Here is a 14,140-nt window from a genome sequence, read left to right on the forward strand (position 1 = left end):
GGTCCTCCTTTCGCGTGGGTGCTGGGTCCTCGTTCCGCGTGGGTGCTAGGTCCTCATTCCGCGTGGGTGCTGGGTCCTCATTCTGCGTGGGTGCTAGGTCCTCATTCCGTGTGGGTGCTGGGTCCTCATTCTTCATGGGTTGTGGGTCCTCATTCCGTGTGGGTGCTGGGTCCTCATTCTGTGTGGGCCCTGGGTCCTCATTCCGCGTGGGCGCTGGGTCCTCGTTCTGCGTGGGTGCTGGGTCCTCATTCCGCGTGGGCGCTGGGTCCTTGTTCCGCGTGGGTGCTGGGTCCTCATTCCGCATGGGCGCTGGGTCCTCGTTCCGCGTGGGTGCTGGGTCCTCGTTCCGCGTCGGTGCTGGGTCCTCGTTCCGCGTGGGTGCTGGGTCCTCATGCTTGCACAGCTGGCACTTTTATCTCTGAGAATCTCTGTGTCCCAGGTTGGTGTTTTGTTTTGCTCTGATTTACTTTTGTGTGTGTGACAGTTTCAGGCTGTCTGCCTGATAGCTGTGGTTGCCTCATTCTAGACTTTGATATAGCCCAGGCTGGCATCAAACTTGCATTAATTGACCTTCTGAGTGTCAGGATGATAGCCATACTCTTGGATTCTTATACTTGTTGTGTTAGGACCTCAAAACTGCCCAGGCTGGCCCGGAGCTTCTGAGCTCAAATGATCCAGCATCTCGAATAGTTGGGAATTATATTGTGCCCCAATGTGTGTGGCTTATGCATTTTTATTTTTATTTTCCTTTTTTTTTTTTTTTTGGTTTTTCAAGGCAGTGTTTCTCTGCATAGTATTGACTGTCTTGCTTTGTAGACCAGGCTGGCCTTGAACTCACAGAGCTCCTCTGCCTCCTGAGTGAGCCACCACCACCCAGCTAGTTTATGCATTTTAAACTGTCTGACTTCAATTTTGCGTCAGTGTTTCATAGGGAAAACAGCTGCCAAAAGCGCCCATGTGAAACAACCACCTCCTTACAGAAAGAAACACCACAAATAGTAATTCACCCAACACAGCCTTTTACCATGTCTTCTGGTTCAGGTATGCTGATGCCACGGAAAAACTGGTTACTTTTAAAGATAGATTGATGCCTTGGGATGAGTTTTCCTGTAAAATACAAAACACATAGCTCATGATAACGCTGGCTTGAAAATGATAAAGTATATCATAAAAATCCCCTAAGATGCAGGCAGTAAGGAAGCATCATGCCTGAGTATTCCCTCCAGACAGGGCCAGTGTGAGCCTGGGCAAGGGCCACTCTACCCTCAGCTCCCTGCTGCACGTTGTGTGGCCTGCCAATCCACCTCCACCTGGGACGGCAGCTGGGCTCTCATACGCGTTCCCTCACCTGCTTCCCTAATGATCTCGCAACAAAGCTGCTAGCACGAGCTGTGTAGCCAAGCATGACCTTGAACTTTGGATATTCCTGCCTCTGCTTCCCAAGCTCTGGGATCAGACGCTCGGGCCGACATGCCTCATTAATACATGCTGGAGATCGAATGTCAGCATTTCTGCGTGCTCGGCAGGCACTCTGCCACTGAGCTATAACGCCCAGCCTGAGATTTGACAGTGTTCGTCTCCATTTCATCAGTGAGGAAAATGATGCTGAGAGAGGTTCGTTGGCCGGTCACAGGAACAGGACTCAACTCTGTGTAAAGAGTCAGGGAACTGAGCAGACAGACACACACACAGAAGGTGTGACCTGGACGGAGGCTCTAGAGCCGCATATTTTTCATGTTGCCTGGGAGGATGAGGAAGCAGAGAACCACCCAGAAGGCAGAAAGCCGGAGCAATTCCGGGAAAGAATCAGTGCATCATCCTGTGAGGAGAGGGCTAAAGGTTTTACATGCAGGCTCCCAGCATGGGCCTGTGGTCTACAGTGGGTTAGATTCCTCTCCCAATCACAGGAGGAAGACCGCAGCTTCTGACTGTCAAGGATGACACAGTCACCAAATGCTATGAAACAAATGTGCTCAGTGGCAGAGGGCTTGCTTAGCACACACAGAGGTCCTGGATTCCATGTCTAGCATATCACACACACACACACACACACACACACACACACACACACACACACACACACACAAATAAAAGTAAAACAAATATTTTGTTGTTGTTGTTGAGGGTTTTTTGTTTTTGTTTTTGAGGTAGGGTCTCTCTATATAGCCGTGGCTGGCTTGGAACTCACTATGGAGACCAGGCTGACCTCAATTCACAGACAGTTCTCTTCTGCCTTCCAAGTGCTAGGGTTAAAGCCATGTATCACCACATGGGGCCAAAATAAAACAAACCTTTATATAAAAATACAACTTCCGCTGGAGAGATGGCTCAGTGGTTAAGAGTGGCACCTGATCTTCCAAAGGTCCTGACTTCAATTCCCAGCAACCACATGGTGGCTCACAACCATGTATAATGTAATCTGATGCTGTCTTCTGGCACACAGGTGTACATGCAGACAGAACACTGTGTACATAATAATAAATAAATATATCTTTTTTAAAAAGAGTGAAAAACACACAATATATATATATATATATACACACACACATAATTGGTTTTTCAAGACAGGGGTTCTCTGTGTAATAGCTCTGGCTGTCCTGGAACTCTCTTTGTAGACCAGGATGGCCTTGAACTCACAGTGGTTTCCTGCCTCTGCCTCACAAGTGCTGGGACTAAAGGTGTGTGACACTACACCTGGATTTATTTTATTTTCTTATATTAAAATTTTTTAAATTAAGTATTTATTTTTTACTTAAGTAAAATAGTATGCAATCTGCCAGGGGAGGGAAGCCATAAAATAGTCCTGAGCATCTGCAACACCTATGAACCAACATGACAAGGACAATTAGCAGTATGGCAAGATATGCGTAAAGGTGCAGTAAGTGGCACTCACATGTCAGTGGCAGCCAACAGCTGTCTGATCGGACTCATGGCCCATGCAATGGGAGGGAAGTCATGCCCAGGAATGAAAACCAGCTTCCCACAAATAATAAAAATGTATATCTATGCATGTATGTAATACACACATGTGTGTGTATGTATGTATGTATGTATGTATGTGTGTGTGTTTATATGTGTATTTGTACATACACATTATCTTAGTTAGGGTTTCTATTGCTGTGATGAAACACCATGACCAAAAAAGCAAGTGAAGGAGGAAAGGGTTTATTTGGCTTACACTGCTATATTGTTCATTATTGAAAGAAGTCAGGACAGGAACTCAAATGGGACAGGAACCTGGAGGCAGGAGCTATGCAGAGGCCGTGGAGGGTGCTGCGTACCGGTTCACTTGCTTCACATGGCTTATAGAACCCAGAACCACCAGCCCAGGGGTGGCTCCACCCACCCGTTGAGGTCTAGGACCTCCCCCGTCGATCACTAATTGAAAAAAAATGCCTTATAGCTGGATCTCATGAAGCCGTTTCCTCCACTGAGGCTCCTTCCTCTCTGGTGACTCTAACTTGTGTCAAGCTGACACACAAACCCAGCCAGTGCCCATACATACATACATACATACATACATACATATATACATACATACATACGGATGCATATAATAATAACAAAGAAAAGCAGGCTATCAACAACTTAAGTGGGGGGCATGGGAGAGGTTGGAGGGAGCAAAGGAAGGGATAAATGTGATATAATTCTATTTCAATTAAAAACATATTAAGAAAATAATGAAAGATTAATTTGGACAGAAGTAGTTATTTTACTTATGTGTATGTTGAGGGGAGGGACACAGACATGCATGGAGACATGCATGGAGACATGCATGGAGACATGCATGGAGACATGCATGGAAGGGCAGAGGTGTTGAGTCCCCTGTAGCTGGAGTCACAGGTGATTATGAGCCACCTGATTCCAGGTGCTGGAAACCAAACTTGGGTCCTCTGCAAGAGCTGTCATGCTCTTAACCCCTGAGTCATCTCTCCAGACAAGTAGGGTTTTTTTTTTCCTCCTTAAAACGCTATACAAATGAATCACGTTAATATCACTTTAAATGTTGGCTGCCATTTAGAACAGGAAATAATATCAGACTTACTGGATTTTCTTGGCAAGGCCTCTGCAGACTCAGTGCTGGTGCTGTGTGTTCAGAGAGGGTTTGGATTCCGCTACAACTGAGAGCCCAGAGACCTTCCCTGCAGAGCCTTAGAGGAGCAATGGGCTTCTTGCTTTCATAATAGTATCTACCATATAGGTGGCCATCACAAACACGTGAGCTGCAAAGAGCAATTCATACCCAGCGTCCTGATGATCAGGTAAAGTTGGTCCACATCCGATTTTCCTGGCCAGAGTGGCTGACCGGTCAGGAGCTCTGCAAAAACACAGCCGACAGCCCAAATGTCCACGGAGGAACCGTATTTCGTGTCTCCCACGAGAAGTTCAGGGGCTCGGTACCACCTGGTGGCAACGTAGTCTGTGTAGGAATCCCCAGGAACTGCAAAGGAGCGAGGCAAGCAGATGAGATGACATCATCATCTTCTGGCCCTCAGCACCTCTGACCCACTCCCCCAGGGCAGCTGGGACAGCAGCTCAGTCAGAGGTGGGAATCCTGTTGATGCTGAGCCAAGGCCTCAGGGAGCACCAGGTGCACTATAGCTGAAGAGCTGGAAGAATTGTCCCAGGCACGTGAGAGGGTTTCCGTCATGCCACTTAAGTCTAAGTTAAGCCCATTTCTATTTTTTAAAATACATTAAATTTTTTTTATTACATTCGTGTTCTGCTTACATGCATGTCTGTGTGGGGATGTCAGGTCCCCTGGAACTGGAGTTACAGAGACAGTTGTGAGCTGTCATGTGGGTGCTGGGAATTGAACCCAGGTTCTTTGGAAGAGCAGCAAGTGCTCTGAAGTCCCAGTCTGAGGTAGCTGTGAATTTGACCTTGTTTGGAAATAACGTTTTTTCAGATGTTGAGTTACAGTGAGGCCATAGTAGGGTGAAGTAGGATGGGCCCTGAACTCAGGGACTGATAGTGGGGGGTGGGGGGAGATGTCCACATGCATGAGTGTGTGTAGCCAAAGCTTTGCCTCAGGTGTCATTCCTCAGGCCACTCTCCCCTTTGTTTTGTTGTGTTTTGTTTAAAAGACAGGGTCCTGTGTATCCCATGTTGTCCTTGGACCCCTAATGGTGCTGCGTCTACCTTCCAAACGTTGAGACTAGAGGAGAGCCACACATATGTAGCACCTGGTGTGTGTTAGGCAGACACTCTAGCATCTGAGCTACATCCCTAACCCTTACCTTAATTTGAGACCGAGACTCTCACTTTTACCTGGAATTTCCGGATCTGGCTAGGCTGGCCAGCCACTAGAGCCTCAAGGATCTCTTGGCTCTGCCTCCGCAGCACCAATGTCACAAATAATCACACAACATGACATCTAGATTTTTTTTAAAAAATGTGGGTTCTGGGGATTGAACTCATATCTTCAACATTTGTACAGAGAACACTTAACCATACACACACACACACACACACACACACACACACACACACACCCCTAAACCCCTAGTCTAGGGACTGGTATTCTTACAAGGTGGCCCCTCAGGGGCATAGAGACAGACAGACAACATATAAGTTAGAGCAGACGCTGAGGGATGGGATGTGGCTGCCAAAGGAGGCATCACACAGCCTCGGGTGCAGGAAGGAGCATCCCCTGGAGCCTCCAGGACTAAGAAAGATTGGATTCTGCTGCTTTCAGCCTCATAGGTTGTGGCTGTTCACTTGGGTGGCCACAGACACCACTGCACGGGTGCACCCAGTGACTTTCCAGGTCTACGCTTATTTTCCAGGATTACTGTGACAGTTTAGTTTGCCTCCTCGGACCATGAGTCATGCCTGTGTGACAGAGAGATGATGGAGAGCTGGGGGAAGTCTCTCTAGTCAGACAGCCCTACCTCCGTGAGGGTTATAGTGCCTATGGTCAGATGGGCAGAACCCAATCCCATGATAGCACAAGAGCCAAGATCCTGGGATCCCAATTTTTCTCCTCTAAGGCTAGAGGGAAGTTGATATGACAATTCCAATGGGCCTTTAGGTGACAAGAGTTATATGTGAGTTTTGAACAAACTCCAAATGTGCCAAAGAAAAATTGGTAAAATAGTGGCTTATAGAAACCAGAGGATAGGTACCTCTTTGACTTTTTAAAAAAATAGTTGTGGGCTAGTGAGACAGCTCAGTGGGTCCAGGTATTTGCCACTGACCTTGACCACCTAAATTTTATCTTTGGGAATTACATGGTAATAGCAGAAAACCCACTCTGGTAGGTTGCTTGAGTGTACACACACTAAATATGTTTTTTTTTCCCTTTTTGAGACAGGGTCTCTTCATGTAGCCCTGTCTGTCCTGGAACGCACTCTGTAGAGTGAGCCTCAAACTCCACCTATCACTGCCTCCCAATTGCTAGGATTAAAGGTGTGAGCCACCATGCCAGGCAATTGTGTGCTTTGTTTGTTCTAGACCGGATCTTACCATGTAGTCCTGGCTGGCCTCAAACTCATGGAGATCTGCCTGTCTCCCCCTCCTAAGCTCAGAATTACTATGTGGCTTGAGACAGCTAATGCTGGCCTTGGAGGCCGAATAATGCGGCTTCATCTGTACACGTGTGGACATGCAGATGTGTGTGATACACTCAGGTGGCAATGCTCCTTAGCAAGGGACATGCAGACAGCAGTTAGACCACCACAGAAGACAGCTCAGAATCTAGGAGTTGCAGCTCATAAATCAGTCGTCTCCACAGCAAGAACAGAAAACAACCTTGACCATCCATGGCTCTTTCATAAAATTATGTAACTTTTTTTTTTTTTTTTGAAACAGGGTCTTGTGTAGCTCAGGCTGGCTCAAACTCCCTATGTAGTCTAGGATGACTCTGAACTTCTGATCCTCCTCTCTCGGCCTCCTAAAGTGCTGGGATTACAACTATGTTCCTCCACGCCCAGTTTATGCAGGGCTACTTGCATGCTGCCAATTGAGCCTGAGTCCTAGCTAGCCCTTTGTCCTGGGCATTTCCTGGGTAATTGCACTCACGTTGCTTGTATGACTTCAACTTGCTTTTTCGCTTATGAGGGCGTCTTGGAGATTTCCTTTCTTTTTAAATGTGGTGTGTGTGTATGAGTGTCTGTGTGCTGCGTGTGTATGCACAAGTGTGTAGGTCAGAAGACAGCCTCAGGTATGGGTCCTCACCTTCCTTGGCTTGAGACAGTCTGGTTTTCTGCTGCATCCTCGAGGCTGCACGCCTGGGAGTTTCTGGAGCTTTGGCTATCTCATCTCACCACGGGAATGCTAGGCTTACACATGCACGCTGCGCATTCAGCTCTTAGGCCTCTGGGAATTTGGATTTCAGTCCTCAGACTGCAGGACAAGGCTTTACCCTAAGCCATCTCTCAAGTCTCTGGACATTTCCTAGTGACCCTGAAGCCTGTGACCATCATTTCTAACCAGGGCCGCTTGTGCCACAGGATGACCACACTTACTACATAGCTCATGGCTTAGGAGCATGGCCGGTTTGTCCGTTTCTCTTTTCAGCCACAGGACAGGGTCTTACTGCTTTACAGCACAAGGCACGGCAGCCTCGGGGAAACTCAGTCAGTTTTGTTTCAGCCTAACCCTTCTTCTTCAGGTCTCTCTGGGTACCACTGGAGTGCTGAGGGTGCTCACATCTATCCCCCGGTAAAGTGCGTGTTGCTAGCATAGGCCCTGCACCTTCGATGAAGGTTTAGGCTTAGGGAGAAATGGTTCTCCCTGCATCCCTCTGGCCCCTCACTGCCTGGAATGAGGGACTCGTTCCTAGCACTGTCTCTGAATCCTGGTGGCTCTTTAATTTCCAGCTGACTCGCACAGTCTCACCAGCTCTGTGGAGCTTTTCCAATCACTCAAGCCCATGTTGCGATCTCTCTCCAGGGAGCCATCTGCTCCCTCACTTTAGTGCTTTATGGCCAAACCATCTTGTCTTAACTCTTTCATCTCGTTTACTTTAGGTTATAAGTGCCTGCAGAGCAGAAATGCGTCTTACGATTCCTTTCCACCCCTGTGGGGCCAAGCACACAAAGATGGCATCCGATAAATTCTAGCTGAGCGGAGAAGAGCTGAATTTTCAACTGGCTGAGAGGCTAAAATGAGATTCACCCCCTCCCTTTGAATAACAAGACATTTAGCATCTATCAATTAGTTTAAGTAAGAAAACAAATGACATCAATTTCTAGTCATCTGAATTACACGAAATAGGTTAAAAAAAAAAAAAAGAAATGTACTTACTTAGAATTCGCGCAAATCCAAAGTCACAAATCTTTATCATTCCTTGCTTGGTTATTAGGATGTTTTCAGGTTTCACATCCCGATGAGTACACTGTAAGGTGATATTTGATTAATTAGCTGAGCTGTCAAAATGACAAAGAACTAATAGTACCTATTAGTCTACATGGTGGAATCAGAGCTTACAACTGAAAAACAGATATCTCCTTACTTTTCTAGAAATGTTGAAATTATTCATTTCATGTATGAATCTCATCAAAAGAAAAACTTTAAATGTCAGTATATTATCAAAGACATTAAAACTAAGATTGCTAGCTGGGAAGTGGTGGTACAAGCCTTTAATCTCAGCATTAGGAAGGCAGCGGCAGGCGGATCTCTGTGAGTTTGAGGATAGCCTGATCTACAGAGTGAGTTCTGGGACAGCCAGGGCTACAGAGAAAACCCCTTTCTTAAAAACCAAAACCAAAAAGTATTATGTTACACACATACATAATTCTGGTTTTTGTGATACAACTTATGCTTTCAGATTCTTAGAAAAGGTGAAGTTGAATAGAATCAACATGTTGTTTTTCCCCACACAGAGACATAATGCTCAGCTAAAGCCGACGCACTAATAGGCACAGGTTTTTAAAAACATTTTTAATGTGTATGGATATTTTCCCTGCATACCACATTGCATGCCTAGTACCTGAAGAGGCAAGAAAAAGGCAACTGAATCTTCTAGAACTGGGGCTATATTTGGTTGTAAGCCAGCAAGTGTGTGCTGGGAATTGAACTTGGGTCCTCCGGAAGAGCAACCCATATGCCTGATTGCGGAGTCATCTCTCCAGCGTTGTTAGGATGGTTTCTAAAGCTGGACGTGGTAGCGCACACCTTTAATCCTAGCACTCCAGGAGGCAAAGGCAGGCTGATCTCTATGTGTTCAAGGCCAGCCTAGTCTACAAAGGGAGCCCAGGACAGCCAAGGCTGTACAGAGAAACCCTGTCTCAAAAAAAAAAAAATGGTTTTTAAAAAAACATTTACCACAAGTGTTTTTGTTTTTTACATGTACACATTACTGAAACAATGATGTCTGAGGCTGACTCTTCTTTATCTCTTTGATGCATAATATGGACCTCTTATAAAAAAAAAGATGTGCAATAAATATCCATTGAATAACCAGATAGGTAGGTGGATGGATTATTCAGTCATACAACCTGATTGTAACTAAATAATTATTGTAGCTTGGTGCAATTGACATGGCATCCCCACGTAGAAGAATGTATCCTCTACCCTGACTTCAAAATACTGCAAACTTCTCCTTAACAATCTATGGCTACTGTTAAAAATGGATAATTTCCAGGAGAAAGAAAGAGAGAGAGAGAGAGAGGGAGAGAGAGAGAGAGAGATGTGAGATGGAATTTCTAGACAAATTTACCTCCCCTTTCCCCAGGATGAAAATCTTCTGAACGAAAAAACAACAACAACAACAAAAAAAAAAAAAAAAAAAGAAAAGAAAAGAAAAGAAAGAAAGAAAGAAAGAAAAGAAAAAAGAAAAAAGAAAAGGAAATCTTCCGAAACATGCTTTTCTCACACCTGTATGTTCCTTTCTTCAAAAGATCCAGAATTATGTATCTTGGGAAAAACTTCCCCCTCTTTCATTCCTCCTAAGAAATGAAAGCCTTTACTTTCTTTTAATGGAAACTTCAGTAGCTTTTTTTTTTTTTTAATTAAAGAGAGTGTCCATAAGTATAGATATTTAGTTCCCAATCTTGAATTTTTGTTTCCAGCGATCCCAGACTACCGTGTAGACATCCTGCTGGCACTGGAACTGCCCATATGGTACTCTGAGTTGGTGCCTTGGCACTCTCCGCACCCACTCAGAAGGTCTAGAGATAGTTTATAAAATTTCCAATTCTAGCAAAAGCACCAGAAGCCAAGTGGAGTGAGCTCCCACTAGCCCGAAGTGGGAGAGAAAAACGACTGAGCACAAAAGAGAAAGTCAACTGCAGCTGCGTGTATAAACTCCCGTACATGAATATTATATGCGTGTGCATACCCTAAACCAACCCGGCACACACACACCATACCACATGCACATATGCGCATGCGCCAAACCAATCCACCATGAACGCACGCACACACCACACGCATGTATGCGCATAACCAACCCAACTTGAACTCAGGCACACACCACACATACATATGCACATGCGCCCAAACCAACCTAACGTGAACGCACCCACACACACACCACACTCGCATATGCGCATGCCTCAAACCAACGCAAATGAATGCACGCACGCACGCACGCACGCACGCGCACACACCACACTCGCGTATGCGCATGCCTCAAACCAATGCAAATGATGCACGCACGCACGCACGCACGCGCACACACCAGACTCGCGTATGCGCATGCCTCAAACCAATGCAAATGAATGCACGCACATGCACGCGCGCGCCCTCAAACTAAGCCGACATAAACGCGCGCTCATGCACGAACATAGGTACGCAAGTGCACATGCAAGGCGTGCATAAATGTGCCCCCCAAATCAACCCAATATGCACACACGCAGTGCCCGCAAAGCAACCCAACACCCATGTGCGGACCCACGAGCGTACTCCAAAACATAAAAAACCCTCCCCACACACAAAACACACACATGTGCCCCACAACCAACCCCAAAACCCGACAGTAAGAATAAAACCCAACCGAGTGCCATGATGGGTCAGGCTATAGAAAAGATAAAATATTACTTTAATCCAGTGCAAACAATTTTAGGAATAATTTAATCTGTGGTGGAAGGAAACATTAAATCCACACAAACTTGAACTCGCAAAACTATCGGTAGCTTGATTCTCATAGCTAGGAGAAGAGCCATGAGCGAGGCTGCCTCCCCTCACATGTCACTTGCTTTGGTTTTAGTCTTCTGGTTCTTTCTCTCCATCAGCAGAGTCATTACAGAGAACGTCCTAGTGCGAACACATTCTACTTACATTATGTTTGTGGCAGAAGTTCAGGGCTTGAAGGGTTTGCCACAGTACACTTTTGATAACTCCATCAGGAACTCTGCAGAGAGGAAAAAAAAAACAAACAAAAAACAAAAACAGAAATGAAAGCTCCTGGGGGTGGGTGGGTCCCGAATTATTTACATGCTTGTTGTGCCTACTTGTATGTTTATGCACCATATAGAGGCCTGGCATCCTTCACGTGGGTGCTGGGACCTGAATTCAGGTCTTCTGGAAGAGCAGCTTGTGCTCTGAACCACTGAGCCATCCCCTCAACGGGAGGGAAATGGTAAACTTGGAAGAGTTTTCTAAACCTTTTGGTGGGAAACAGTAAAGTAGGCACCACATTACTGTCTGAAGGGCACACAGCTTGCACCAGGGAGGGGTCGACACCCAATGGGGAGTCCAGGGAGATAAAAGGTCAGATAAGAACGAGAGGCTCTGAGCTTCCTGTCCCTGGCAGAACCAGCCTTCTGCATGGGGAGCATTGACAAGTGTCCTTGCTGGTTTTCATTTTCACCGGGGAACAGAGGAGCTGGGCAGCTTCTGTCTGGGAACGTTCTTCTTCTTTAGGCCCCAATCTCTGTAAGTCACAGCAACCACGTTCCATTTAACTCTGGGTACCTTTCCACTTTTCACGTCACTGTCCTACTGAGCCATCACATTTACATACTGCCAAGCAAGCTACCCTAAGGAAGGCTGTACCCATCACACGCCCACCGAACATCTGTGCAGACACATCTCTGTGTCCTCATCCGTGTGCCAACACTTGGTTTTTGCCAATGCTATGCTCTCCTACTGGTGGATAAAATGATACCTCGTTTTGATTATTTTTTTTTGTCATTCCTTAATTTTTAGTGATTAATAACCTCACATAATGGCTCTGGGAATACAGCCTGTCTAGTATGCCTGGAGTCATTCTTGGGTTTGAGCCCAAGAACTAAATAAAACCAGGTATGGAAGGACACACTTGTATAGTCTTGGCACTTAGGAGACAGAGCCAGGAGGATCAAAGCTGAAGCTTATTACAAGTTAATAACAAGACAGTGGTTAGCCTCGGCTACATGAGACTGCCTCAAATTAAATGTTCATGTGATTACTGGGCACTAGACTTCCTCCTTTGTATATTTCCATTTCATGTCTTTTTATTCTCTTTTCCTTATTATTTTATGGAGTGTGCACATGTGTTTTTATATGTGCATGGGTGTGTGTCTCTCGGTGTGTGTATGTGTGTGTGTACAAGTGTGCATGGGCATAAGGTAGTTCAAGGTTGAGATCGGGAATCCTCTTTGATTGTTTTACCTTGAGGCAGTCTCTTAATGAAACCAAGATTTCTCTGATATGGCTAACCTCCACCTCTGCCTTCTGATGCTGGACTTACAGGTAGGTTGTGATACGTACATGGGTTTCTAGAGATCCAAACTCTGGTCCACAGGCATGTACGTCAAGTGCGTAACTATTGAGTCCTTTCCCCAGTCCCCACTCTCCATTTTGGATTTGTCTGTTTCTCTTTCTCCTCCCCCCTCCTCCCTACCCTCCTCCCCCTCTTCCTCCCTTCCTCGTCCCTCTCCTCCCCTCCTCCCCCTCCTCCTCCTCCTCCTCCTCTTCTCCCCTCTTCCTCCCTCTGCCTCTCCTGCTGCTCCTCTTCCTCCTCTTTTTCTTCTCATTTGCAGGTGCTTTTGCCTTTTGGCTTTTTTAAATTTAATTTTAATTTTTTTATTTTTTGTGCTTTTCTTTTTTATAATTTATTTTTCTTACACAATATGTGTGTGTGTGTATATGTATACCCACACATAAAGTCACTTAGATTATATGTCTCTGCTTTAGCCTCACTTCCTTTCCACTTCTTTCCACCAGATCCCCCTTGTGGTTTGTCTTGTTGTTGCTGCTGCCACTGTATTAAAGCAGGTTGCGAGCACTGGTCTCTGTCCTCTTAGCAGCCCCCTGCTCAGTGTGTACTGCTCTGCCGTGGACACCGCAGAGCTCTTCTTGGTGTGTCGCTCATCTTTGCAACTCTGCTGATGCACACGGGACTGACATTTTCATATTTTTGAAAACCAGAGAAACAAAGGTTTACTTTTTATATTGAAAACTTAAATTATCTTCTAATCTACTTCTTTTGGGCGCACGTGTGTACACATGTGAGCATGCATGCAGACAAGTTGAATGAGTGAGCTCTCCTTCTGCCATGTGGACCCCTGGCTTGAACGCAGGTCATCAGTTATGGCCCTACGCATAGGCACTACCCCGTGGAGGCTGCTCTATACAGAACAACGAGTGTAGGGGTGAGTTTCCTCAGAGCAGTTCCTTTTCTTAGGTCACGATTATAGCAGCATTGTCCTTGACAGTCAGGTATTTGGTGGCAACCTTTGACTACAGTCATAATTGCAAATATTGTGAGAGACTTCATTCTCAATGTAAGTCCTTTCCCATGTGAAATATGTATTTGTCTCCTGTACTTCATTTTGTTATAAGTTTTATCCATGTCTACTTTTCCCTAGCTTTTCTTTTTTATGAAGTGGAAAGGTGACCACAGCCATCCTGGCCCACAAAGAGGCAGGCTGCTCAAACTCAAATCCCACTATGCTACTTCCTACTTTTATAACCCTGGAGAGTTATGGAGGCTTCTACTTTCTCCTATGTGAAAGTGGAATAACACCCCCAAATTCGCCGAGAAAGCCACTACCCAAGTGCTTGGGCTTAACCTCCACTTGTATTCAAGAGATGAAGGTCAGAGGTCAGATGAAGCCAGTAGGGATGATGACCGCGACCCAAGCACAGTGACCAGAGGTCCCAGAGTGGAAGACTGTGTGTGTGTGGGGTTGGTCTGATGCTATATATACTAGTGCTAATTACTGGGCCCCCAAGATCTGGTTGCCGCCTAGACGAGTGCATTCTCACG

The 14,140-nt window shown here is 45.8% G+C and overlaps 1 protein-coding gene across 5 annotated transcripts in view; it reads right to left on the reverse strand.

Annotated features, from left to right (window-relative positions):
• The window catches only part of CDKL4 (cyclin dependent kinase like 4), a 44,116-nt gene that overhangs the window by 14,198 nt on the left and 15,778 nt on the right, over positions 1-14,140 (reverse strand). For all 5 annotated transcript variants that reach the window (XM_084791735.1, XM_084791734.1, XM_084791732.1 and 2 more), the window contains exons 4-7: positions 11,227-11,299; positions 8,251-8,341; positions 4,244-4,441; positions 1,025-1,107 (exon numbers count right to left, since the gene is read on the reverse strand). In XM_084791735.1, the coding sequence (XP_084647861.1) occupies positions 1,025-1,107; positions 4,244-4,441; positions 8,251-8,341; positions 11,227-11,299 (445 nt within the window). The remainder of the gene's footprint in view (positions 1-1,024; positions 1,108-4,243; positions 4,442-8,250; positions 8,342-11,226; positions 11,300-14,140) is intronic.

This window comes from Acomys minous, assembly GCF_964271855.1.
Source record: "Acomys minous genome assembly, chromosome: 8".
NCBI lineage: Eukaryota > Metazoa > Chordata > Mammalia > Rodentia > Muridae > Acomys > Acomys minous.